Consider the following 25851-nt stretch of genomic DNA (forward strand, 5'->3'; position numbering starts at 1 on the left):
TTAAGACTGTCTATGTGCTTTCTGACTGGTGGCAGGTTACTGTTGGGTGTGGGCATGGTGGTGCCCTTGGCTCTTTGATTGCCGGATCATGAGATGGTGCTCTGACAATAAAGTCACTGCCAGGTCTTGTTCCACTCTCTGCATATCCCCATGCTCCAACCAGGCCCTCAAAGGGTTTATATAATGACAGACACGCTGAGGGGAAGCTGTGTCATCAGACCTTTCTCTAGCCCGGTCCCCAGTGGGCACCCCAGCTGGATAACTATTGATCTGCTCCATTGGGTGTTTCTGGTGTGAGTTAAGCTTGCTCTTCCCATACACAATCCCCAATCAGTGGTCTCAAGTTCTCAGTGACAGCAGTCACGGTGATTGAGAGAAAGCTGGTCTATCCTCGCTTTCTTTGTGTGTTGGGGTTCCTCTGCAGACAGTGTTAAAAATGTAACTCCTTCCCTGGTTCTTTGTATATCTGTAAATCACTCATGCAGCAACTACATTAATGTCAAAGCTAAAACCTGGCACGTTCTCCGCCAAATAGTCACGGTAAATTCATAGAACGTGGGAAGTGTGTGCTTCTGCATTCACTCCAGTCTAAAGTTTATACTGTCCAGACAGCAGATATGTAGCTTTGACATTAGTGTAGTTGCTGCATGAGTGATTTACAGAGAAACATGGTGCATCATGCTACTCTGATCTTTCCTCTTCTTCTCCTGTGAATCACCGGATGCATCTCCCTCAAGTCTCTTGGTATCGTAATTCTCCTGATTCTGTGCTGGCAGTAGGGAGAGGTGGAGTACTGGCCAGAGCCTTCTAGAATCGGGGTCAGGGTTTGATCTAACTGTGGAACACAAACCCCTGAAGGAGGGTGTCTCACATCCTGGTTTTGACTCTCCTCTGCACTCTCTAAACATTTAAATTTCTACCTGTTGGCATCAAGCTGCCAAATTTGTGGTCCAGGCATTTTCAGAACTGTCTACTGACAAGACAATTCGGGTTCCAGCCAGAAGGAGCCAAGCAGTTTAAACCTGGCTCTGTCTGGCTAGAATCTGAGCTGCAGAAACCATACCAGCAATCCAGCATTCATCCCTCTATATGGACCAGATGTCTGAAATATAAAACGATAGTGGCTCTAACGCATTGTCCTTTTGATTCATTTTCACTTCCTCTTTTTCTCCCACAGGCACTGGAGATGTATAAGGATGATTGGAATAAAGTCTCAGAACATGTAGGCAGTCGCACACAGGATGAATGTATATTGCATTTCTTACGTTTACCAATAGAGGATCCGTACCTCGAAGATTCCGAAGCCTCACTCGGCCCATTGGCTTATCAGCCGATTCCATTCAGCCAGTCTGGAAACCCAGTCATGAGCACAGTGGCATTCCTGGCATCAGTTGTTGACCCACGAGTGGCATCAGCAGCTGCAAAATCTGCATTAGGTAAGATGATTTAAGTTCCAATTTCAGGTTTGTATTTAAAGCCAGGATACGCTGACTGTAACATACACAGGAGAGCTAGATGTATTATAGATAAGATTGTATTGATAAGAATATACACAGGAGAGTTAGATGTATTATAGATGCGCTTGGGGATGATCCGGGGATCTGGTAGCACTGAGGGATGATCCTGGGATCTGGTAGCATTGGGGTATGATCCTGGGATCTGGTAGCACTGGGGGATGATCCTGGGATCTGGTAGCACTAGGGGTGATCCTGGGATCTGGTAGCACTGGGGGATGAACCTGTGATCTGGTAGCACTGGGGAATAATCCGTGGATTTGGTAGCACTGGGAGATGAACCTGTGATCTGGTAGCTCTCGGGAATAATCCTTGGATTTGGTAGCACTGGGGGATGAACCTGTGATCTGGTAGCTCTCGGGAATAATCCGTGGATCTGGTAGCACTGGGGGATGAACCTGTGATCTGGTAGCTCTCGGGAATAATCCTTGGATTTGGTAGCACTGGGGGATGAACCTGTGATCTGGTAGCACTGGGGAATAATCCGTGGATTTGGTAGCACTGGGGGATAATCCTGGGATCAGGTAGCACTGGGGGATGACCCTCTGGTTTGCTAACACTGGGGGATGATCGTGGGATCTGGTAGCGCTTAGGGGTGATCCTGGGATCTGGTAGCACGGGGGGATAATCCTGGGGTTGGTAACACTTGGGGATGATCGTGGGATCTGGTAGCACATGGGTATGATCCTGGGATCTGGTAGCACTGGGGGATGATCCTGGGGTTTGGTAGCACTGGGAGATGATCCTGGGATCTGGTAGCACTGGGGGATGATCCTGGGATCTGGTAGCACTGCAGGAATGATCCTGGGATATGGTAGCACTGGGGGGTGATCCTGGGATCTGATAGCACTGGGGGATGATCCTGGGATCTGGTAGCACTGGGGATGATCCTGGGATCTGGTAGCACTGGGGGATGATCCTGGGACCTGATAGCACTGGGGATGATCCTGGGATCTGGTAGCACTGGGGGATAATCCAGGGGTTTGGTAGCACTGGGGATGATCCTGGGATCTGGTAGCACTGGGGGATGATCCTGAGATTTGGTAGCACTGGGGGATGATCCTGGGATCTGGTAGCACTGGGGGATGATCTTGGGACCTGGTAGCACTGGGGGATAATCCTGGGATCTGGTAGCACTGGGGGATGATCCTGAGATTTGGTAGCACTGGGGGATGATCCTGGGATCTGGTAGCACTGGGGGATGATCTTGGGACCTGGTAGCACTGGGGGATAATCCTGGGATCTGGTAGCACTGGGGGATGATCCTGAGATTTGGTAACAATGGGGAATGATTGTGGGATCTGGTAGCACTGGGGGATAATCCTGGGATCTGGTAGCACTGGGGGATAATCCTGGGATTTGGTAGCACTGCAGGAATGATCCTGGTGTTTGGTAGCACTGTGGGATGATCCAGGGGTTTAGTAGCACTGGGGGATGATCATGGGGTTTAGTAGCACTGGGGGATGATCCAGGGGTTTGGTTGCACTTGTAGATGATCGTGGGATCTGGTAGCACTGGGGGTTGACCCTGGGATTTGGCAGCACTGGGGGATAATCCTGGGATTTGGTAGGAATGGGGGATGATCCTGGGATTTGGTAGGAATGGGGAATGATGGTGGGATTTGGTAGCATTGGCGCCTGGTCCTGGGTTGTTGGTAGCACTGGGGTTTGGTGGTGGGATCTCATAGCACTGGGACAGGTCCTTCTTACACATTGGGTCAGAACGAATTTTTGCAGCATACTGTAAAAACTCCATCCTCTTCTCCCCTTTCGCTCCCTCTCCCTGTCAGTTTATTTGCGTCTAGTTGAAATTATGATTTTGTGGGTTTACTAATTTTATAAATTTGTCTACATATTTATCCCTCCACCTCTTTTCCAATGCTTGGTGTCTTTTAGTCTAATAATGTGACAAATCGCTTCCTGTCCTTTATCTTAATCCATATGCATTCTGTTTCTACCTGTTAATTTATACAAGTAACATCGACAACATAACTAAAGGAAGTATATACACGAGGAGAGGGCATTGATTGGATGATTACTTGAGCACATATAAAGAGAGAATTATGACACTGGAGTGTGAGTAGAGTTAGGAGTTATGCATTTGTAATGTCTCAGTTTGTGAATAAATCCAAAACTGAGTAATTGACTTCTGGTATCCTCCTCCACCCATTGGCTGTCAGAGGTTTAGCATGGTAACAGAGGATGGTTGCCTAAAGGTGAAGGAATGGTAGGCGAATGAGCCCAGGAATGCCTGGGGAACAGTTAACAGGGGATTCAGGTGTGACTCAAAATAGCCTTACACAATAAGCTACCCAAAGCAGAACAGCAGGGTTCTTGAAGTGTCCCATGACACAGAGAATTCGGAGGCTGAAGATGATAATGATTGGACTGAGGGAATTGTACTAGTCACAAGAAGCTTTAGTCTGGTGACAAATGTATTAGTCAGAGATTCATTTAGCTGCACAGCATTAGATAGTGGTTGCACCGTGGCCAATTACAGATTCTACAGATGTTTTAAAGAAATTACAAATTTTCTTTACTGTACTGAGTCAAAAGCGTCACAGACTGGAGAGCCAAATTACCTTCTGTGCAGGCCGGTAGTCCTCCTAAAGGGGATTATGATTAGTTCCATTTTTTTCTGCACGTTTGAATACTTTACATGTAGGGAGAAGGGTTTTCATCAAGGCCTGAGGGCTCTGAGAAAATTCAGAGCTCTAAGGCATTGTATAAGACCATTCAAGATAAACTTCAATTCTGGGGATAGATGTATTATAAAAGAGAGGGCCACAAGGAATGGAAAGGTCTTGGTAAGGTCATAGGGCGTGATGGTAAGACAAGTGGTGATCCAACACAGCAATCAATTTTCCCTCTAGCTTTTCTTCAAATAATTTTGAAAAACTCGAGCACAAATTGCTAGAATCTTAACAAAACAAAATCAGTATAGCTGGCTGAACAGTACTGATCCATCCTGGAAAATCAGATTATGCTGCACATGCTCAGACTAAAAAATCCAAATTCAGAGGGCAGTTAAGAGGCAACCACATTGCTGTGGGTCTGGAATCATGTCTAGGCCAGACTGGGTAAGGACGTTCGCGAACTAGATAGGTTTTTACAATAATCCATTAGTTTCATGACCATCGTTACTGGGAATAGTTTTTTAATTCCAGTTTTATTCATTAATTGAATTTAAATTCAACCAACAGCCAATGTGGGATTTGAACTCATGTCACCAAATCATTAATCCAGGCTCTGGATTACTAATATAATGTAAAATCAAAATATTGCAGATGCTGGAAATCTGAAATAAAAACAGAAAATGCTGGAAAAACTCAGCAGGTCTGGCAGCATCTGTGGAGGGAGAAACAGAGTTAATGTTTCGAGTCTAGATGACTTCTTCAGAGCTGAAGAGAGGTAGAAATATATGAACAAGGAGCAGGAGTAGGCCATTCAGCCCCTTGAGCCTGCTCTGTAATTTAGTAAGATCATGACTGATCTGATAGGAACCTGAAATCTGCATCCAACCTACCACTGATAACCTATCACCCCCTTGCTTACCAAAAATCTATCCACCTCTGCCTTAAAAATATTCAGACTCTGCTTCCACCACCTTTTGAGGAAGAGAGTTCCAAAGACTCACAACCCTCTGAGAGAAAAAAATTCTCCTGATCTCTGTCTTAAATGGGCGACCCCTTATTTTTAAACAATGACCCCGAGTTCTAGATTCTCCCACAAGAGGAAACATCCTCTCTACATCCACCCTGTCAAGACCCCTCAGGATCTTAAATGTTTCAATCAAGTCGCCTCTTACTCTTCTAAACTCCAGTGGGTACAAGCCTAGTCTGTCCAACCTTTCCTCATAAGACCACCCGTCCATTCCAGGTATTAGTCTAGTAAACCTTCTCTGAACTGCTTCCAATGCATTTACATCCTTCCTTAAATAAGGAGACCAGTATTGTACACAGTACTCCAGATGTGGTCTCACTGGTGCCCTGTATAACTGAAGCATAACCTCCCTACTTTTGTATTCAATTCCCCTCCCAATAAATGATAACATTCTATTAGCTTTCTAATTACCTGCTGTACCTGCATACTAGCTTTTTGTGATTCATGCACTAGGACACCCAGATCCCTCTGCACTTCAGAGCTCTGCAATCTCTCACCATTTGGATAATATGCTCCTCTTTTATTCTTCCTGCCAAAATGGACAATCTCACATTTTCCCACATTAAACTCCATTTGCCAGATCTTTGCCCATTCACTTAACCTATCTATGTCCCATTGCAGCCTCCTTATGTCCTCTTCACAACTTACTTTCCTACCTATCTTTGTGTCATCACCAAATTTGGCAACCATACCTCAATCCCTTCAAAGAACAAGAACAAAGAAAAGTACAGCACAGGAACAGGCCCTTCGGCCCTCCAAGCCTGCGCCGATCATATTGCCCGTCAACTAAAACATTTTGCACTTCCAGGGTCCGTATCCCTCTATTCCCATCCTATTCATGTATTTGTCAAGCTGCCTCTTAAACACCACTATCATACCTGCATCCACCACCTCCTCTGGCAGTGAATTCCAGACACTCACCACCCTCTGCGTAAAAAACTTGCCTCGCACATCTCCTCTAAAGTTTTCTCCTCTCACCTTAAATCTATGTCCCCTAGCAATTGACTCTTCCACCCTGGGAAAAAGCTTCTGACTATCTACTCTGTCCACACCACTCATAATTTTGTAAACTTCTATCAAGTCGCCCCTCAATCTCCATCGCTCTAGTGAGAACAATCCGAGTTTCTCCAACCTCTCCTCATAGCTAATAACCTCCAGACCAGGAACGACGCTCACGAACGCCATCCTTACCCGGTCTGGCCTACATGTGACTCCAGACCACAGCAATGTGGTTGACTTTTAACTGCCCTCTGAGGAGAAACATCTTGCCTGGTCATTGTCACATTGACAAAGCAACGGGGCAAGAGCAGGGTAATGGGGCTAATTTTTTGATATTCTTTCATGGGATGTGAGCGTCGCTGGCAAGGCCCAGCAGCATCCTGGTAAACCTCCTCTGCACCCTCTCCAACGCCTCCATATCCTTCTGGTAATGTGGCGACCAGAATTGCACGCAGTATTCCAAGTGTGGCCTAACCAAGGTTTTATACAGCTGCAGCATGACTTCCCAGCTTTTATACTCAATACCCCTGCCAATGAAGGCAAGCATGCCATATGCCTTCCTGACTACCTTATCCACCTGCGTTGCCACTTTCAGTGACCTGTGGACCTGTACACCCAGATCCCTCTGCCCGTCGATGCACTTAAGGGTTCTGCCATTTACTGTATAATTCCCACCTGTATTAGACCTTCCAAAATGCATTACCTCGCATTTGTCCGGATTAAACTCCATCTGCCATTTCTCTGCCCAAGTCTCCAACCGATCTATATCCCGTTGTATCTTTGACAATCCTCTTCACTATCTGTAACTCCTCTAACCTTAGTGTCGTCTGCAGACTTACTAATTAGTGCAGTTATATTTTCCTCCAGATCATTTACGTATACTACAAACAGCAAAGGTCCCAGCACTGATTCCTGCGGAACTCCACTAGTCACAGCTCTCCATTCAGAAAAGCACCCTTCCACTGCTACCCTCTGTCTTCTATGACCAAACCAATTCTGTATCCATCCTGCCAGCTCACCTCTGATCCTGTGCGACTTTACCTTCTGTACCAGTCTGCCATGAGGGACCTTGTCAAAGGCCTTACTGAAATCCATGTAGATAACATCCACTGCCCTTCCATCGTCGATCATCTTTGTCACTTCCTCGAAAAACTCGATCAAGTTAGTGAGACACGACCTCCCCTTCACAAAGCCATGCTGCCTCTCACTAATACGCCCATTTGTTTCCAAATGGTAGTAAATCCTGTCACGAAGAATCTTCTCCAATAATTTCCCTACCACTGACGTAAGGCTCACCGGCCTGTAATTTCCTGGATTATCCCTGCTACCCTTCTTAAACAATGGAACAACACTGGCCATTCTCCAGTCCTCTGGGACCTCACCCGTAGTCAGTGAGGATACAAAGATTTCTGTCAAGGCCCCAGCAATCTCCTCCCTTGCCTCCCTCAGTTCTCTGGGGTAGATCCCATCTGGCCCTGGGGACTTATCCACCTTAATATTCTTCAAGACGCCTAACACCTCCTCTTTTTTGATCTCAACATGATCCAGGCTATCTACACGCTCTTCCCTAGACAAATCGACTGCTAAGTCCTTCTCTTTGGTGAATACTGATGAGAAGTACTCATTTAGTATCTCTCCCATTTCTTCTGGCTCCACACACAGATTCCCACCTCTGTCCCCTTCATCCAAGTCATTTATATAAATTGTAAACAGTTGAGGTCCCAGCACTGATCCCTGTGACACGTCACTCGTTACATCCTGCCAACCTGAAAAAGACCCATTTATGCCTCCTCTCTGCTTCCTGTTAGCTAGTCAATCTTCTATCTATGCCAATATGTTACCCCCTACACCATGAGCTTTTATTTTCTGCAATAACCTTTGATGTGGCACCTTATCAAATGCCTTCTGGAAATCTAAGTACAGTACATCCACTGGTTCCCCTTTATCCACAACACATGTTACTTCCTCAAAGAACTCCAATAAGTTGGTTAAACATGGTTTCCCTTTCACAAAACCATGTTGATTCTGCCTGATGACCTTGAGCTTATCCAAGTGACCTGCTATAACTTCTTTAATAATAGCTTCTAACATTTCCCAATGATAGATGTTAAGCTAACTGGCCTGTCGTTTACTGCTTTCTGTCTGTCTCCATTTTTGAATAATGGAGTTACATTCGCTATCTTCCAATCTAATGGGACCTTCCCCGAATTTAGGGAGTTTTAGAAAATTAAAACCAATGCATCAAATACCTCACTGGACACTTCTTTTAAGACACTAGGATGAAGTCCATCAGGACCCGGGGATTTGTCAGCCCACAGCCCCAACAATTTATTCAGTGCCACTTCTCTGGTGATTGTAATTTTCCTGACTTCCTTCCCCACTTCCATTTCCTGGTTTATATCTGCTTCTGGGATGTTACTTGTATCCTCTGTAGTGAAAACTGATGCAAAATACCTGTTCAATTCATCTGCCACCATCTTGTTTTCCATTATCAGTTCTCCAGACTCACTTTCTATAGGACCAATGCTCACTTTGTTAACTCTTTACTTTTTTAAATATTTATAAAAGCTCTTACTATCTGTTTTTCTATTTCTGGCTAGCTTTCTCTCATACTCTAATTTTTCTCTCCTTATTAGTATTTTAGTCATTCTTTGCTGTTCCTTATATTCTGTCCAATCTTCTGGCCTTCCACCTATCTATGCACAGTTATATGCTTTTTCTTTAAGTTTGATATCTTTAACCTTTCTAGTTAAGCACGGACGGTGTGTCCATCCTTTGGACTTTTTCTTACTCATTAGAATGTATATGATGGGCTTTATGCTGTTGAAGAGAGGGGATGCAGCAAAATCAAAGGTATGAGATAGGTTGGAGGTCAGGAGAGGTTAAATGGCAAAGATGTCACAGACACAAGAAAAAAGGAAGTGATAATGATAGTGTTAAAGACTAAAGCAGGTGTGAATAGTGGCATAAAAGTCAGATAGCAGAATGTGTTAATAACAGAACAAGAGTCAGCGTTCTCTGAAAGCAGAGCATGAGAACAAGATACAGACTGGCACTTGGGGGGGGTTGGGGGGATCAGGTGTGGAAAAAAAATCGAAATGGAGGACAGTTCATGGTCTGTAGTAGTTGAACTCAATGCTGAGTCCAGAAGGCTGTAAAGTGCCTGATTGGAAGATGAGGTACTGTTCCTCCAACTTGCTTTGGGCTTCACTGGAACATTGTAGCAGGCTGAGGACAGAAGTATGGGCATGAGAGCAAGATGATGAATTGAAATGGCAAGTGACTGGAAGGTGGGGGTCACAGACTGAGCAAAGGTATTCCCTAATCTGCATTTAGTCTCCCCAGTGTAGAGGAGACCACATTGTGAGCAGCGAATACAGCAGACTAATAAAGACTGAAAGAAATGCAATAAATCACTGCTTACCTGGAAGGTGTGTTTGGGGCCTTGGATGGTGAGGAGGGAGGAGGTAATGGGGCAAGTGTTACATCTCCTGCAGTTACTAGTCCAGTAGCATGAATTACGAGTCCAGTAGCATAACCACTATGCCACCGTTCCTGTTAAACACTAGGCCAGCTGGGATTCTGTCACCTGGGAGTTGGAAGTAAATCCCGAAAATAGGAATGAATTAGCTTTTCTGATCGAAAAATAAATATTTAAGTTCTCTTGAACCTTGGGCAAATAAAAGATTGTTAAAAGGATTCCTTTTATTTTACAGACGCATTCAATGTGCGTTTCATGGTTCTGTTTCACAAGACTTCTTCCCCTGCTCATATCCGACAAATAGAGAAGAGGAAATGCACGTCTGGAAGTGTGCAGGGCACTGTACATTATACCTCTTCTGTTTTAATTATGGATTGGGGCTTACTTTGCAGAGGAGTTTTCAAAGATGAAGGAGGAGGTCCCTTCGGCTCTGGTAGAAGCTCACGTAAAGAAAGTAGAAGATGCGGCTAAAGTCACTGGGAAGGCAGATCCAACATATGGCCTGGAGAGCAGTGGAATTGCAGGAACTACCCCAGATGAGCCGGAGCGGTTGGGTGAGTACGTGTGATGAGTTGAGCCAGGGGAGCTGAAGGCAATGGACCTTTCACAGTGAGCCTGTAAGCTTTGGCAATTAACTGTACCCAAGTAGACTTAGCATATCTGTCAGCTCTTTACATGTCCTGCAAATTATCATTCCCTTCAGAGAGAATCCCATCGGGGTCAGTTTACAAATTTTAGTCCAAATGTTCACATAACGTTCAGATTTTCAAAGAACCAGTTAAAAATTGGAGAAAGAAAGAATCATTGGTCATTTCGATCAATAGGTCTATTGAAGTCGCATCTACAGTTCATGTGCAGAACGCAAAATGCTGTTACTCTCTCGAGTCGCTTCCTCATTTTCCACACGTGTGAGACGTTTATTGACATTTATGACTTGTATGAAATATTTCAATCAACTAAGAATTGCATCCCTGGCCCACTGGAACTCGAAAGAGACCAGGACAATAAAGGAGAATATTTCCATTCTACTGACTTTTGCAATGAGTTGAAGAGATTTCTAGAACTCGTAAGCAGATAATATTGTGCTGTAGACTGACTGAGACTATGTAAAATGATATTGTTTTCCTTCCTGTTTCTCAGAGGAGGGCAGTGATGAAATGAAGTCAGATGCCCAACCAGCAGAAGAGAAAAAAGAAACAAAGGTAAAGCTGCTCTTGGATGCTGTTGTGCTCTTTCTCACTGCTTTGTTTGCACTCCTCCTTCTCCCCCACGCCACCTCCTCCTTCCCTCACCACCTCCTCCTCCCCCCTTGATCTCCTTCACCCCCCTTGACCTCCTCCCCCCCTTGACCTCCTCCCCCCCTTGACCTCCTTTTCCCCCCCCTTGACCTCCTTTCCCCCCCTTGACCTCCTTCACCCCCCCTTGACCTCCTTCACCCCCCTTGACCTCCTTCACCCCCCTTGACCTCCTTCACCCCCCTTGACCTCCTTCACCCCCCCTTGACCTCCTCCCCCCCTTGACCTCCTTTCCCCCCCTTGACCTCCTTCCCCTCCCCTTGACCTCCTTCCCCCCCTTGACCTCCTCCCCCCTTGACCTCCTCCCCCCTTGACCTCCTCCCCCCTTGATCTCCTTCACCCCCCCTTGACCTCCTTCCCCTTGATCTCCTACACCCCCCCTTGACCTCCTTCCCCCCCTTGACCTCCTTTCCCCCCTTGACCTCCTTCCCCTCCCCTTGATCTCCTTCCCCCCCTTGACCTCCTCCCCCCTTGATCTCCTTCACCCCCCCTTGACCTCCTACTCCCCCCTTGATCTCCTTCACCCCCCCTTGACCTCCTCCTCCCCCCTTGATCTCCTTCACCCCCCCTTGACCTCCTCCTCCCCCCTTGATCACCTTCACCCCCCCTTGATTTCCTTCCCCCACTTGACCTCCTTCCCCCGCCCCGCTTGACCTCCTTCCCCCCCTTGATTTCCTTCCCCCCCTTGACCTCCTTTCCCCCCCTTTGACCTCCTTCCCCCCCACCTTGATCTCCTTCGCCTCGTTGACCTCCTCCCCCCACCTTGACCTCCTCCTCCTCTCCCTCTCACCCACACCCACACCCAGACCTGCTCCTTTTGCCCCTTGCTCTGGTGGAGTCATTTGCACTTTCTTGTCTCTCAACGAACCGATTTCACCATCTCTCCCTGTACTTACCAAGTTGTCGATGGAACTGCGAGGAATTAGATCCTATGTACATATTGCTCCAGATGTGACCATCAAATCCCCAATGACTCGGCCATAATAATACAAGATTAGTTCCTTGCAGCCAAAAAAGTCTTGCTGCCTGTGGCATAAATGTTGTTTGATCCCTAACCTGTGATCAGCAGTCCTTAATGTAGCTGATTCCCCACAGCAGCCCCGCCATCAGGTAAGAATTCAAACTGGTAATGGATGCTCAGGTTGTTTATTGCTGGGAGAAAACAGGGAGCAATAATAAATATGATCCAAAAAAAATGAAATGCTACCTTCAATCTCCTCCTCCCAGAAAAGCAAAGCGCTTTTACTGCTTTTGTCATGAGATGTCAGTCGAATTGTGTTTCTTGTTCCATCATCCGCCCGGAATTCGCATTTTAACAAATTGCAACTTCCGAGTTGTTTGCAATGCCATGCATTACGTCACTGCTCCTGAACTCCCAAATATCAGCGGAGGAGTCTATTATCTTTTACTCTGTTTTGCTGCCACATGCTCCGGTGTCTGCTTTTCACATTGCTGCTTTGTTCCTAGGAGAATAAGGAAGTGGCAGGGGAAGAGGAAAATAAAGAGAAACAGCCTGACTCTTCCAAAAAGGATGAAGAGAAGACAAAGGAATGTGAACCAGAGAAAGAAAATGAAAAAGTTGAAGTAGAAGTCGGTAGGTTCAACAAGTTATTGAGTCTATTTCAGGCCTTTAGGGAGAGCAACATTTGAATCATACAGCTTTGTTTTCTGGGTTCCATTGTATTATTTAACTGCCAGCAGTGTATAAGAACAATGTGAGTTGGCATCTCTCGTTCACGGGAGATGCTGACAGCAAAGTTTCGGGTGGGCTCAAATTCGTGTTGGGTGGAAGATGGAAGGCTGGCCAGGAGAGTGTGGATATAGTCAAGTCTGCAGGTGACAACGGCATGGATGAGGGTTTCAGCAGCTGATCAGCTGAAGTGGGGTGGAGGTGGGAGATGTTCCAGAGGTGGGAGTCTTTATGTTGGAAATGGAAACTCAGCTCAGGATCAAATAGAATGCCAAGATTAAAAACAACCTGGCTGAACCTGAGCCAGTGGGTGGAGAGGGGAATGGAATCAGTGTTGAGGATACAAAGTTTGTGACGTGAGTTGAAGACTAGGAAGTTGGGCCATTTTAGTCTTCACAATGTTTAACTGGAGAAAATGGTGGTTTGTTGAAGACTGGATATCAGACAAGCAGTCTGTCAGCACAGAAGCAGAGGAGATATCAAGAGGAAATAAAAACAGAAAATGCTGGACGAAAGGTCATCAGCCTGAGGTGTTAACCCTGTTTCTGTCTCCACAGATGCTGCCTAATATGCTGAGTAGGACCAGTTTTTTCCTGTTTTCATTTCAGATTTCCAGCATCTGCAGTATTTTGCTTTTGTGTGAGAGTTTGAGAGAAGTGGTGGAGTGAAAGGGGTTGGGTGTCATCAGTGGACATATGGAAACTGACCCTGTGTCTGCAGATGATGTCACCAAGGGCCAGCAATAGATTCTTGCAGGACTCGAGAGGTAACAGTTCAAGAGTGGGAAGAGAAGCCATTGCTGGAGACACTCTGGTTACGATTAGATAGATAAGAATGAAACCAGGTGAATACAGCCCCACCCAGCTGGATAATGGAGTATTGGTAGAGGACGCTTTGGTCAACCATGTCAAAAGCTGCAGAGAGATTGAGAAGGACGAGGAGGACAAGTTATATAGGTTGTAACTTTTTAGGACTGTTTTAGGCAAACTAGTTTCAAATATGGGAGCTTCAGGAAAGATGAGCACAGGTTAGGGAGGCAACAATGCATTCAAGAGCATTGGAGAGGAAGGGAAGATTGGGCAGTAGTTTGCAAAAGTAGAGGGGGAAGGGTTTTTCTTGAGGGGGGAAATGATGAGCAGTGGTCTTGACAGTAAGTGGGCCAATACCTGAGGAAAGGGGACAATTTGCAGTGTTAGCTGGCAAGGGCCAAGGAAGGGAAGCTGGGTGGTCAGCACTTGTGGGAGCAAGTGATGGGCCTCATGAGCAAGACGAGTGGAGAAAGGAGAGACATTTAACGCAGAAGACTTGCAGCAAGATTAAAGAGTTACGTCAAAACAATGTTCAGTCATCCTCTGCTTTTTGTGGTTAATTCCAGCAGAGACAGAAAGGGAGAAAGAAAATAAAGAATTCCCGGAGGATGGAGCAAAGAAGGATGGAGAGTCCGAAACAGATAAGAAAACAAAGCTGGAGAGAGATATTGGTGAAGGTAATCTGTCCACAGCAGCAGCAGCTGCACTAGCTGCTGCTGCAGTCAAAGCAAAGGTAAGGATCAGATCAGAAAACTCTTTGATCAGCTCGATTTGATTCCAATACAAATTAAGCTTAAATAATAATGTTAGACTTTGAATCTTTAAATATAATGGACCTGAGAGTCCATGATCTGTTTATACTGAAGTTAAACTGAATCCATGATAAAACCATAGAATAGTAAAGCAGAGGAGGAGATAATTCAGTCTGTCAAATCTGCACTGGCTCTTTGGAAGACCAATCCAGTTAGTCCCACACCCTTGCTCTTTCCCCATACCTCTGCAATTCTTTCTCTTCTGTACCCTTTTCAAAACATTCATGTTCTTCCTATAGTCTGATACCCAGAATAGGACACTGTGCTCCACCTGGAAAAAAAGACACATAGAAAATAGGAGCAGGAGTAGGCCATTCGGCCCTTCGAGCCTGCTCCGCCATTCAATATGATCATGGCTGATCCTCTATCTCAACGCCGTACTCCCGCTCTCTCCCCATGTCCCTTGACACCTTTAGAGTCCAGAAATCTATCCATTTCCTTCTTAAATATATTCAGTGACTTGGCCTCCACAGCCTTCTGTGGTAGAGAATTCCATAGGTTCACCACCCTCTGAGTGAAGAGGTTTCTCCTCATCTCAGTCCTAAATGGTCTACCCCGTATCCTGAGACTGTGACCCCTTGTTCTAGACTCACCAACTAGAGGAAACATTATCCCTGCATCCAGTCTGTCTAGCCCTGTCAGAATTTTATATGTTTCAATGAGATCCCCTTTCATTCTTCTAAACTCCAGTGAATACAGTCCTAGTCGGCTCAATCTCTCTTCATACGACAATCCTGCCATCCCAGGAATCAGTCTGGTGAACCTTCACTGCACTCCCTCCATGCCAAGTATATCCTTTCTTAGATAAGGAGACCAAAACTGCACACAAAGACTTGTATTTAAATAGTACTTTTCATGACTACCGGTTGTCTCAAAGTGCTTTACAGCCAATGAAGTACTTTTGACGTGTGTAGCCGCTGTTGTAATGTCGGAAACATGGCAGCCAATTTGCAATCAGCAAACCCCCACAAAACAGCAATGTCAGAATGACCAGATAACAACATGTTTTAGAACTCCTGTGCTCTTCTTCGAAATAGAGCCGATAGATCTTTTACATCCACCTGAACAGGCAGATGGAGCCACTTTCTAAGGTTTCAGCTGAAAGACAGCACCTCTGAGATGCAGCACTCCCTCAGCACTGCACTGCAGCGTCAGCCTTGATTTTTGTCCTCAAGCCCTGGGAGTGTGGCTTGAACCCGGAACCTTGTAACTCAGAGGCAAGAGGGCTACCAACAGAGCCATGGCTAACACAGCTGGGGCTGACCGAGTGACTTAGATAGGTTTGGCAATAGCTTCCTGGCTTATGAACTTTCTACTTCTGAAAAAGACCAGGATTCCTGTGTTGTATCAACTGCTGAGTGGTGAATGGCTGCTTATTGGACATTAGCGAGGTTATATAATGGAGCTCCCCAAAGTTGTGTACAAAGCCCATTGCTGTTTTTGATATATATTAAGGACTTGGACTTGGGAGTCCAGGGCATGATTTTCAAATTTGCTGATTGCACAAAACTTGGAAGTTTTGTAAATAGTGAGGAAAATAATATGAGAGTACAAGAAGACATGAACAGGCTCATGGAGTGGGAGCAAACATGGAAGACGAAATTCAATGCAGAAAAGTGTGAGGCCATACATTCTGGGAGAGAAATGAGATAATAAGCTAAATGATACAATTCTAAACGGGATTCAGGGATGGAGATGCTTCTGAAATGAGGGACAGCATGTGATCGGTGAAATTCAGGGGGTTACAGTGTTTGTTCAATGGGACAGAATGATAGGGAGATTGAGGGGCTATAGTGTGTGTTAAATGGGACAGTGATCGGTGAAATTCAGGGGTTTTAGTGTGTGTTAAATGGGACAGTGATCAGTGAGATTGAGGGGTTATAGTTTGTGTTAAATGGGACAGTGATCGGGAGATTGAGGGGTTATAGTGTGTGTTAAATGGGGCAGTGATCAGTGAGATTGAGGGGCTATAGTGTGTGTTAAATGGGACAGTGATCAGTGAGATTGAGGGGTTATAGTGTGTGTTAAATGGGACAGTGATCAGTGAGATTGAGGGGTTATAGTTTGTGTTAAATGGGACAGTGATCGGGAGATTGAGGGGTTATAGTGCGTGTTAAATGGGACAGTGATCAGTGAGATTGAGGGGTTATAGTGTGTGTTAATTGGGACAGTGATCCGTGAAATTGACTGGTTATAGTGTGTGTTAAATGGGACAGTGATCGGGAGATTGAGGGATTATAGTTTGTGTTAAATGGGAGAGTGATCGGGAGATTGAGGGATTATAGTTGGTGTTAAATGGGACAGTGATCGGGAGATTGACGGGTTATACTGTGTGTTAAATGGGACAGTGATCGGGAGATTGAGGGGTTATAGTGTGTGTTAAATGGGACAGTGATCGGGAGATTAAAGGGTTATAGTGTGTGTTAAATGGGACAGTGATCGGGAGATTGAGGGGTTATAGTTTGTGTTAAATGGGACAGTGATCGGGAGATTGAGGGGTTATAGTTTGTGTTAAATGGGACAGTGATCGGGAGATTGAGGGGTTATAGTTTGTGTTAATTGGGAGTGATCGGGAGATTGAGGGGTTATAGTGTGTGTTAAATGGGACAGTGATCGGGAGATTGACGGGTTATAGTTGGTGTTAAATGGGACAGTGATCGGGAGATTGAGGGGTTATAGTTTGTGTTAAATGGGACAGTGATCGGGAGATTGAGGGGTTATAGTTTGTGTTAATTGGGAATGATCGGGAGATTGAGGGGTTATAGTTTATGTTAATTGGGACAGTGATCAGTGAGATTGAGGGGTTATAGTTTATGTTGATTGGGAGTGACCGGGAGATTGACGGGTTATAGTTTGTGTTAAATGGGACAGTGATCAGGAGATTGAGGGGTTATAGTTTATGTTGATTGGGAGTGATCAGTGAGATTGAGGGGTTATAGTGTGTGTTAATTGGGACAGGTTGTGAATGGGAGAGAAATTGTGCCGTTTCTACACTGCCGCTGCTGTGCACCAGTGGTGGAGGGAGTGAATGTTTAAGGTGGTGGATGGGGTGCTGATCAAATGGGGCTGCTTGTCCTGGACTTCTTGATTTTGTGGGAGCTGCACTCATCCAGGCAAGTGGAGAGTATTCCATCACACTCCTGACTTGTGCCTTGTAGATGGTTGACTGGATTTGGGTAGTCAGGAAGTGGGTTACTCTCTGCAGTATTCCCAGACCCTGACCTGCTCTTGTAGCCACAGTATTTATATGGCTAACCCAGCTCAATTTCTGGTTAATGGAAACCATCAGAATGCTAACATTGAGGGGCTCAGCGATGGTAATGCCATTGAATGTCAAGTGGTGATGGTTAGATTCTGTCTTGTTGGAGATGGTCATTGCCTGGCACTTGTATGGCACAAATGTTACTTTCCACTTGTCAGCCCAAGCCTGGATATTGTCCACTTCAGTATCTGAGGTCTGTCAGGCATCAGTTAAAAGTTAAGAATGATGCTGTCCATGTGGTGTCACTTATTGGCCAGGTTGGATAAAGATGAAAATTTTTTTTAAATGTGCTGAATTCAAATTCCCAAAGTGCTGTGGTGCAGTTTGAGCTCCTGGCTTATTTTTCCAGCCCTCTGGTTTACTGATCCACTAACAAACCACTATAACACCGTAGCTGAGGAACGTTCGATGTGTTGTGGCAATCAAAGGATTGTGGCAAATGGTGAGGAATTGTTGTCGCATGACTCCCCACTGACTGGACAGGCTCTTCCTTTTGCCTGATCTCGAAATAAACTTTACATTCTCGGATTTAGTTTTAAATTGTTAAAAAGCCTTCCTTTGAAAAAAACGTTACCCAAATTGGTTGGGTTGTGTTGTCTGCTGTATAGTGCAGCACAGCGCATTCACAAACTGACAGTGGAGATGTATGCTTACATTTCCCTTCGAGCCCTGAGCTGTGCCATTGTTTCGTTGTTTGTGCCCAGCTAAAAGGATGTGTTCCTTGGACAACTGGGAAAAGCCTGCAGCTTTTCTTCAGCTGGGGTTCAGTTATGTAGCCCTTGTAGTATTATAAGGCTGAAAGTAAGGTACATGTATCCATTTCCAAATGGCCTCTTGAAGTAGAGAGGCTAACTGTAGACTTGGTCTCGGGCCTGGGACAATTCCGAAATAGTCATGTATGACTCATGATACTGAACTTTGCTTGCTTTATCCACCACCACTAGAAATTTAAACCTGAAGTAGCAAAATAGCACATATTTCACACCCGTGTCACCAGAATAAGCAAACTAACAGCCCCGCTTTGGCTCTACTCAAATCAAAAGTATGGTTTGGAACAGAACCATGTTCTCCACTGGTGATGTGCTCCATAACAATAACTTGCATTTATATAGTGCCTTTAATGTAGTAAAGTATCCCAAGCATTTGAAAGGAGCATTATCAGATAAAATTTGACACTGAGCCACCTAAGGAGATTTTTGGACAGAAGACCAGAAGCTTGGTCAAACAGGTAAGTTGTAAGGAGCATCTTAAAGGAGTAAAGTGAGATCGCAAGACAGTGAGGTTTAGGGAGAGGATTCCAGAGCTTAGGGTCTAAATAGCTGGAGACACAGCCACCACTGGTGGGATGATTAAAATCGGGGGTGGAATAGAGGCCGGAGTTAGAGCAGTGCAGATTTCCCGAGTGGGTTGTGGGGGCGGGGGAGATTTCAGAGACCACAGAGGGATTTAAAACAAGGATTAGAATTTTAAAATGGAGGTGTTGTCCAACTAGGTGCCAAAGTAGATCAGTGAATACAGGGATGATGATTTTATTTTTAAATTTGTTCTCAGGGTATGGACACAGCTGGTCACAGCACTTTTATTGTCCGTGAGCAAGGTGGTGGTTGGCCTTCTTGAGCTGCTGCAGACCTGCTGGTGCTCTTACTGTGGTGTTAGAGTAGGGAAGTCCCATGTAACTGAATTTTGCTTCTTTTCCAGCACCTTGCAGCAGTGGAGGAGCGGAAAATCAAGTCACTGGTGGCTCTGCTTGTCGAAACACAGATGAAGAAACTCGAAATCAAACTCCGGCATTTTGAAGAACTTGAGACCATTATGGACAGAGAAAGAGAGGCAGTGAGTAGCTGTGATGACTGGATCTACTCAGCAATGATAAGAGGTTGTTTACAATGTCGGTTGGATGTGTGTCCATAATTTACTCTGATTATTTCTTTCATTGTGTTTTCACCATGACAGCTGGAATACCAGAGACAACAGCTCCTCTCAGATAGACAGGCCTTTCACATGGAGCAGCTGAAGTACGCTGAGATGAGAGCCCGGCAACAGCACTTTCAACAAATGCATCAACAGCAGCAACAGCAGCACCAGCTCCCCTCTGGCCCCCAGGCCAGCCAGCAGCCAGCCATCATTCCTACATCAGTGCAGCCAGTACCGCCTGCTGCAGTGCAACAGGGGACTGTGAACCAGGGTTCAGGCGATTCCATAGGACAATCCATTCCACAACAACAGCAGACACCCCCAACACAGCAACCACACCAACAGCAGCAACCGGCTCAACCTGCAGTTCTTCCTCACGGTAAGCGTCAGAGCAGCATGGAATATGCCAGATGCTTAAAAGATATTCTATCCCATGGTCGGGGAAGCTAAAGTCCATCAAGTTGGGGAGCGGTTCAAAACACTAATTTAGCTGATATCAGACAAGGCCCTGGTACAGTGTCCCAGTCACTGATTACACTAGATCCTTGTACAGTGTCCCAGTCACTGATTACACTAGATCCTTGTGCAGTGTCGCAGTGACTGATCACACTGTATCCTTTGCAGTGTCCCAGTCACTGATTACACTGTATCCTTTGCAGTGTCCCAGTCACTGATTACACTGGATCCTTGTACAGTGTCCCAGTCACTGATTACACTGGATCCTTGTACAGTGTCCCAGTCACTGATTACACTGGATCCTTGTACAGTGTCCCAGTCACTGATTACACTAGATCCTTGTGCAGTGTCGCAGTGACTGATCACACTGTATCCTTTGCAGTGTCCCAGTCACTGATTACACTGGATCCTTGTACAGTGTCCCAGTCACTGATTACACTGGATCCTTGTACAGTGTCCCAGTCACTGATTACACTAGATCCTTGTGCAGTGTCGCAGTGACTGATCACACTGTATCCTTTGCAGTGTCCCAGTCACTGATTACACTGGATCCTTGTACAGTGTCCCAGTCACTGATTACACTGGATCCTTGTGCAGTGTCGCAGTCACTGATCACACTGTATCCTTTGCAGTGTCCCAGTCACTGATTACACTGGATCCTTGTACAGTGTCCCAGTCACTGATTACACTGGATCCTTGTGCAGTGTCGCAGTCACTGATTACACTGTATCCTTTGCAGTGTCCCAGTCACTGATTACACTGGATCCATGTACAGTGTCCCAGTCACTGATTACACTGGATCCTGGTACAGTGTCCCAGTCACTGATTACACTGGATCCTGGTACAGTGTCCCAGTCACTGATTGCACTGGAGCCATGTACAGTGTCCTAGTCACTGATTGCACTGGATCCTGGGACAGGGTCTCAGTCATTGATTACACTGGATCCTGGTACAGTGTCCCAGTCACTGATTGCACTGGAGCCATGTACAGTGTCCTAGTCACTGATTGCACTGGATCCTGGGACAGGGTCTCAGTCATTGATTACACTGGATCCTGGTACAGTGTCCCAGTCGCTGATTGCACTGGAGCCATGTACAGTGTCCTAGTCACTGATTGCACTGGATCCTGGGACAGGGTCTCTGTCATTGATTACACTGGATCCTGGTACAGTGTCCCAGTCACTGATTGCACTGGAGCCATGTACAGTGTCCTAGTCACTGATTGCACTGGATCCTGGGACAGGGTCTCAGTCATTGATTACACTGGATCCTGGTACAGTGTCCCAGTCACTGATTGCACTGGAGCCATGTACAGTGTCCTAGTCACTGATTGCACTGGATCCTGGGACAGGGTCTCAGTCATTGATTACACTGGATCCTGGTACAGTGTCCCAGTCGCTGATTGCACTGGAGCCATGTACAGTGTCCTAGTCACTGAATGCACTGGATCCTGGGACAGGGTCTCAGTCATTGATTACACTGGATCCTGGTACAGTGTCCCAGTCGCTGATTGCACTGGAGCCATGTACAGTGTCCTAGTCACTGATTGCACTGGATCCTGGGACAGGGTCTCAGTCATTGATTACACTGGATCCTGGTACAGTGTCCCAGTCGCTGATTGCACTGGAGCCATGTACAGTGTCCTAGTCACTGATTGCACTGGATCCTGGGACAGGGTCTCAGTCATTGGTTACACTGGATCCTGGTACAGGGTCCCTGTCGCTGATTGCACTGGAGCCATGTACAGTGTCCTAGTCACTGATTGCACTGGATCCTGGGACAGGGTCTCAGTCATTGATTACACTGGATCCTGGTACAGTGTCCCAGTCGCTGATTGCACTGGAGCCATGTACAGTGTCCTAGTCACTGATTGCACTGGATCCTGGGACAGGGTCTCAGTCATTGATTACACTGGATCGGATCCTGGTACAGTGTCCCAGTCGCTGATTGCACTGGAGCCATGTACAGTGTCCTAGTCACTGATTACACTGGATCCTGGGACAGGGTCTCAGTCATTGATTACACTGGATCCTGGTACAGGGTCTCAGTCACTGATTACACTGGATCCTGGGACAGGGTCTCAGTCATTGATTACACTGGATCCTGGGACAGGGTCTCAGTCACTGATTACACTGGATCCTGGGACAGGGTCTCAGTCATTGATTACACTGGATCCTGGTACAGGGTCTCAGTCACTGATTACACTGGATCCTGGGACAGGGTCTCAGTCATTGATTACACTGGATCCTGGTACAGTGTCTCAGTCACTGATTGCTCTAATGTATTCGGGATTCTTACAGCATGTGTGGATGAGAGCAGGGGCTGCAGGGAGGATGAGCAAACTGACCGTGGTACAGAAAGCCATTGAAGTGGGGGAGTGAAAAGGAATGTAGCTCTCCTCAGGACAGTGTACTTAGGTACCAATATAGATAATGTTCTCTGCAGCCAAGAGCGTGAGCCACCAAGGCTGTGTTGCCTGCCCTGTGGCAGGGTTAAGGACTTCTCCTCGGGGCTGAAGTGGCAGGGAAAGGATCCAGTTGCTATGGTCTACCTGCGTACCAACAACATAGCTAGGACTAAGAAAGAGGGAGTATGAGCTGCCAGGGGCTAAATTAAAAAACAGAACCACAAAGGTGGTAATCTCAGGATTATTGCTTGAGCTGCAAGCAATTTGGCATTGGGTAAAGAAGATCAGAGAGCATTGTCCACTTTTTGTTTCAATCTGGTACCATCCTTAACTTTCTTATTTCGCCACAGATAGTGCATCCTTCTCATAGAGTCTTTCTTTCTCAATGGGATATGTCTTTGAGCATCATGAAATATCTTCTTAAATGTCTACCACGGCTTATCCACTGTTTTACCTTTTATGCTATTTTTCCAGTCTACTTCAACCAACTCTTCATATCTTTGTAATTTAAGTTTAAGACACTAGTTTCAGACCAAAAATGATCACCCTCAAATTGAATGTGAAATTCTATCATGCTATGATCACTCTTAACTAGAGGATCCTTTACCATGAAGTCATTAATTAATCCTGTCTCATTATACATTACCAGGACTAAAATAGCCTGTTGGTTCCAGAACATATTGTTCTAAGAAAAACGTTCCCAAATACACTTGATGAACTCATCCTCCAGGCTACCTTTGCCAATTTGATTTGTCCAATATTTACGAAGATTAAAATTGTTCACGCTTATTACAGTATCTTTCTTTCATGCCTCCATTATTTCTTGAATTATACGCTGTCCTACAGTGTAGCCACTGTTAGGGAGCCTATAAACCACTCCCAACAGTGATAACTTTCCCTTGCTATTTGTTATCTCCACCCAAACTGATTCTACATCTTGATCTTCTCAGCTGAGATCGTTTCTCACTACTGTACGGATCTCAATCTTTATTAACAGAGCTACTCCACCTCTTATTCCTTTCTCCCTCTCCTTCAGAAATGTCAAATATCCTTGAATATTCAGTTCCCAGCCTTGGTCAGCCTTGGCAACCACATCTGTAATGGCTATCATACTGTATCCATTTATTTATATTTGTACTTTATCAATTCATGCACCTTGTTACAAATGCTGCATTCATTCAAATAAAGAACCTTTAATTTTGTCTTTTTACCTACTCTGACCTTATTTATTGGTGTGCTCTTATATTTGTATGTTCTGTCCCTTCCTGTCACACTCTGGTTATTGTTACCCAGATCGTTATCCTGTACTACTACTTTATTCTTTCTCTTTAAGTTTCCAAATCTCCCCTCACATGAACCCTCTCCCCAACTATCTAATTTAAAGCCCTCTCTACAGCCCTAGTTATACGATTTGCCAGGACACGGTGCAGTTCAAGTGAAGCCTGACCCAGCAATACAGCTCCCTCTTTCCCCAGTACTGGTGCCAGTGCCCCATGAATCAAAACCTATTCCCCCCACGCTAATCTTTGAGCCACACGTTCAACTCTCTGATCTTATTTACCCTATGCCAATTCGTTTGTTGCTCAGGTAGCAATCCAGAGATTATTACTTTGTGGCTCTGCTTTTTAATTTAGCCCCTAGCTGCTCATACTCCCTCAGCTGAACCTCTTTCTCAATCCTACCTATGTCGTTGATAGCATGTGCTACTGAACCCATGTGGACCATGACAACTGGATCCTTCCCCTCCCATGCCAAGTTCCTCTCCAGCCCTGAAGAAGAGCCCTGGCAGGCAAGACAGCATTCGGAACTCATGCAGTCAGCTGCAGAGAACATTATGTGTCGCCCGAACTACTACAGCCACAATCCTTTTTAAACCCCGAGCTTGAATGGGCCCCTGTACCGAGGAGCTGTGGTCAGTTTGCTCATACCCTTGCAGCCCCCACTCTCACCCACAGAGGCTTGAAGAACCTTGAACCAGTTGGACAAAGTCGTGAGGCTCTTCCAGTGTTACCCCCCCATGGCACACTTGTCGTCATACCCTCCTCTCCCTGACCACAGACTGAAACTGAAGCACTTAACCTAGGAGGTGTGACTGCCTACCTGGAGCAACGTGTCTGGGTAACTTCCCCCCTCCCTGATGCAACGCCATCCCCGAAGCTCAGACTCCAACACGTCAAGCCAGGGTCTCAGGGGAGAGAGAGACGGAGACCCCAGGGCGCGGGGTTGGGTGGGAGATAGAGACCGGGGGCGTGGGGTGGCCAGTGAGTGGTGCAGTTCTTCACCACGTGGTTAGAGGTAGAAAAAGACTTCATTTCAATAGGAATGGGATAAAGGATAAATATGACAGGATCTGGGGGAATGGGGTTAAATAAGAACTGGGGGCTGAATGGCCTCCTCTTGTGCTGTAATTTTAATATGTTTTGAATCTAAGTCCAGGGAGTGGTTTTGAAATATTGGTGCTGAGCTGAGTTTAGGACGATGCACCCTGTGAGAAATTTCCCCAAACACCAAGGTCTTCCGTGTTAGCTCTTAGTTTGGTTCAGATTGGTCTGTGCTGACCAGTTTTGATGTGTGAGGTCCAAGAATAATTCTGTCTGATTGAGCTTCCCAGTTCACATGGAAGCAGAGTCTGAGGAGATAGAGAGATGAGTCTCATTGAATGTGGCATCGATTGGTGAGCCTGACTACACCTTGTGCAGTGCGAGGGAATTCTGACTAAGGGTTCAGGGTTAACTATCAGCAAGTTATAGGATTACTCCTAGTTACAGGTAGGATACACCTATTACTACCTGTAACATATAGACTATCAGTGAGCTCTCGTATTACTGTACATTATGAGGACAATCTGAGTTATCAGTATTTCTATTAGTTATCAGTGCAGTTTCAGTGAGTTACTATTAGTTACTGGTGGAATCAATACTACCCCCCACCGCCCAAAGCTCTGGTTTCTCCCCCCTCTATGAAACAATAACCACGCGTTTGGGTTCCCTCCCATGCCCATGAATCCCCCTCCTCAGTTTACTTCCCTATCCCCCACTCACCCGAGCCACAGCTGCAGTTCTCTGTCTGAAACTGCGATCTGGCTTTCCCAGAGGCCCCAGGTCCTGAATTCAGTTTAATTCAGTGAGGATTTTACAGGTAATTCTGGTTGGATAAACCTTGTTTCCGCTTTTGCGTGTTTTTGGTGTACTGGAGGAGGTGTTTGAATTTTGCCTGATAGGTGCTGAAAATGAGCCTCCTTGATAATAATAGGTGCTGGTTTGTCACGGACATAAATTAGAAGTTGCTTTTTCTCTTGCAGGTCAGCCACCGTTTCCAAGTCAACCAGCTCCAAACCAACTGATGCCCAGTAACATGCCAGTTGGCATGCCTGCGAACATGTCTGGTAATATGGCTGCTGGTATGCCTTGTGCTGTGCCAGCCATTATTGCATGTAGCATGGGTAGTGCCATCACAGAAAACGTTCCAGCTAACCTCCCTGCTAGCATGCCAAATCCAGTGCATGGTCAAGTACCCAGTAGCATGTCTGGGGATGTGACTGGCAACTTAT

The 25851-nt window shown here is 45.8% G+C and overlaps 1 protein-coding gene across 1 annotated transcript in view; it reads left to right on the forward strand.

The window, feature by feature from the left end:
* smarcc2 (SWI/SNF related BAF chromatin remodeling complex subunit C2) overlaps nt 1-25851 on the forward strand; it is a 145374-nt gene that overhangs the window by 111034 nt on the left and 8489 nt on the right. The window contains exons 19-26 of the mRNA XM_078534530.1: nt 1178-1436; nt 10049-10210; nt 10797-10858; nt 12419-12545; nt 14017-14183; nt 19223-19357; nt 19478-19817; nt 25603-25686. Coding sequence (XP_078390656.1) covers nt 1178-1436; nt 10049-10210; nt 10797-10858; nt 12419-12545; nt 14017-14183; nt 19223-19357; nt 19478-19817; nt 25603-25686 — 1336 coding nt within the window. The remainder of the gene's footprint in view (nt 1-1177; nt 1437-10048; nt 10211-10796; nt 10859-12418; nt 12546-14016; nt 14184-19222; nt 19358-19477; nt 19818-25602; nt 25687-25851) is intronic.

This window comes from Cetorhinus maximus, chromosome X, assembly GCF_964194155.1.
Source record: "Cetorhinus maximus chromosome X, sCetMax3.hap1.1, whole genome shotgun sequence".
NCBI classification, from domain to species: Eukaryota; Metazoa; Chordata; class Chondrichthyes; order Lamniformes; family Cetorhinidae; genus Cetorhinus; species Cetorhinus maximus.